General features: G+C 30.4%; 1 protein-coding gene across 1 annotated transcript in view; it reads right to left on the bottom strand.

Annotated features, from left to right (window-relative positions):
- LOC107621674 overlaps positions 695-1987 on the bottom strand; it is a 2851-nt gene continuing 1558 nt past the window's right edge. The window contains exon 2 of the mRNA XM_016323694.2: positions 695-1358. Within this exon, the coding sequence (XP_016179180.1) occupies positions 823-1358 (536 nt within the window). The 3' untranslated portion in view covers positions 695-822. The remainder of the gene's footprint in view (positions 1359-1987) is intronic.

Below are 1987 nucleotides of genomic sequence, written 5' to 3'. Positions count from 1 at the left end.
CACTTAATATTGGGCCCTAATATTTTTATTATCTAATTATCGGAAAGAAAAAGAAAAGGCTGACCAATGCTTACAATATTTATAACATAAATTTGTACAATAATATAATAATAACAAACACTTCAGCATAATAATAAAAATAATAGTAAAACAAAAATTACACAATGGAGAACAATTACTTGCCACCTTTTTTAGATCCCTTCCCCAACCCATATAAAATATTCATAAGAGAAGAAAAGCAAAGGTATAAATACTTGCACAAATCAATGATATACAATTCCTTATCGTTCCCAATACAATAATGGAACAATTTGTGATAATTAATTCAATGGAGCCATCTTAAGCATATTACCACTAACACTAATTCACCATACAATAATATATAATATTATATAGGGTAAATCATATTGACATTTTTCCAAAAACTAGGTGATATTAATTATATATGATCACAATCTTTAATTGAGTGAATACCCCACCCNNNCAACATTGATTTTTTTTTTTGGCACAGGAGTTTCGTTGTCCTTTCGAAGTAATTGTCAGAGATCGGGTTGAGTTTTTTTTTGTCAAGGGCCTCGTTGTCTTTCGAGATAATTGTCAGGGCTGTTTTGGATTTTTCTCACTTTAATTTGTCAAATATGTATCTATTGATCACAATCTTCTTAATCCCAAATTTTATAATAAAAAAAGGTAATTAAAATACTAATCAAGTGCCATATATATATATAATCTTAGTATTTAGAAAATGTGGGGTGCAATATATATGACCTATTTTAAGGAAAATGAAAATAATTTACCCAAATATAATAATTAATTACTTAATTAGTGAGGCCTAGTTCTTGTGCTAGTAGTATTACTAGTATTGGAAGTGTGAGAATGATCATTGGCACTTCCTTTGGTAATGTTTTGAACAAGAACTTCTCCAACACCTTCTCCAATGCCTTCAACCAACCCACCAATGAATTCAATAACAACTTGTGAAGCAACTTTTGCAGCAGTGGCAATCATGCTGGGCTTTTCTGGGGGTTTTATACCATGGGCCTTGAGCCCATTAACCTTGCTCTTAGCACACCAAGCATGGATATAGTACTCACATTGAGGAGAAGTGCACTTATACACCCTACCTGACCTCTTCCTCTTGCACTCCCCACATATGAAGCCGGTGGAGTCTGCGGCCGAGGCGGTCGCGGCGGCCGGGAGGATCTTAAGGGTGTGTGGATGGGGTGGGTAGTCAATTTCAGTGTTGAGCATGGCACAGCATGGATGCATTTGATAGCCACATGCAGTGCATATGAATGCAAAGCCTTTGGTTGGTTTCCCACAAACATCACATTTTGATTTCACTTTTCCACTTTTAGCTGAAATTCATCATATACATATATGAGTAACTTTGATATGTATGTGTACTACAATTATTAAATAATTCTAAAACTAAGATTTAAGGGGAATGCTTCGACAAAGACGCGTAAAACGTCTTTTTGTAAAGACGCTTATATGTTGTATTATTATTGGATGTATTAATGAACCGGTTATTTTGAATTTCTTAATAAATTAGAATAAAATCGATTTTTTTTATAACAATAACAATAAATCCTATTTCTTTTTGGGGATCTAATTATATTTTTAAATTTTTAGGGATTTAAATAAGTGCAAAATAAAAAGTCAGAGATATATTTGTCTTTTTGTTAAAGATTTAATTATCTATATTAGTATTATATATGTTTAATAATATCTCATTTGGAAAAATTGGTGAAAATAAAAATTTGATCATGCATATTTTAAAGACACATAAATAATTTTTATATCTAACAAAACCATTTAACTCAGTGGAAAGGGTTAGATTGGACTTATTACAAAACCCCTACAATTTTAAAATATTCTATGAATATCAGAAATTAATTATTGTATATTTATATATATTTAAACAAATTTTACATGATTTTTAATAAAGTAATCAACTTCTAGAATAAAAAAAAAATTCAATAAT

This window comes from Arachis ipaensis, chromosome B10 (genome assembly GCF_000816755.2).
Source record: "Arachis ipaensis cultivar K30076 chromosome B10, Araip1.1, whole genome shotgun sequence".
Classification (NCBI taxonomy): Eukaryota; Viridiplantae; Streptophyta; class Magnoliopsida; order Fabales; family Fabaceae; genus Arachis; species Arachis ipaensis.
This window is presented reverse-complemented; position numbering and strand designations above follow the sequence as displayed.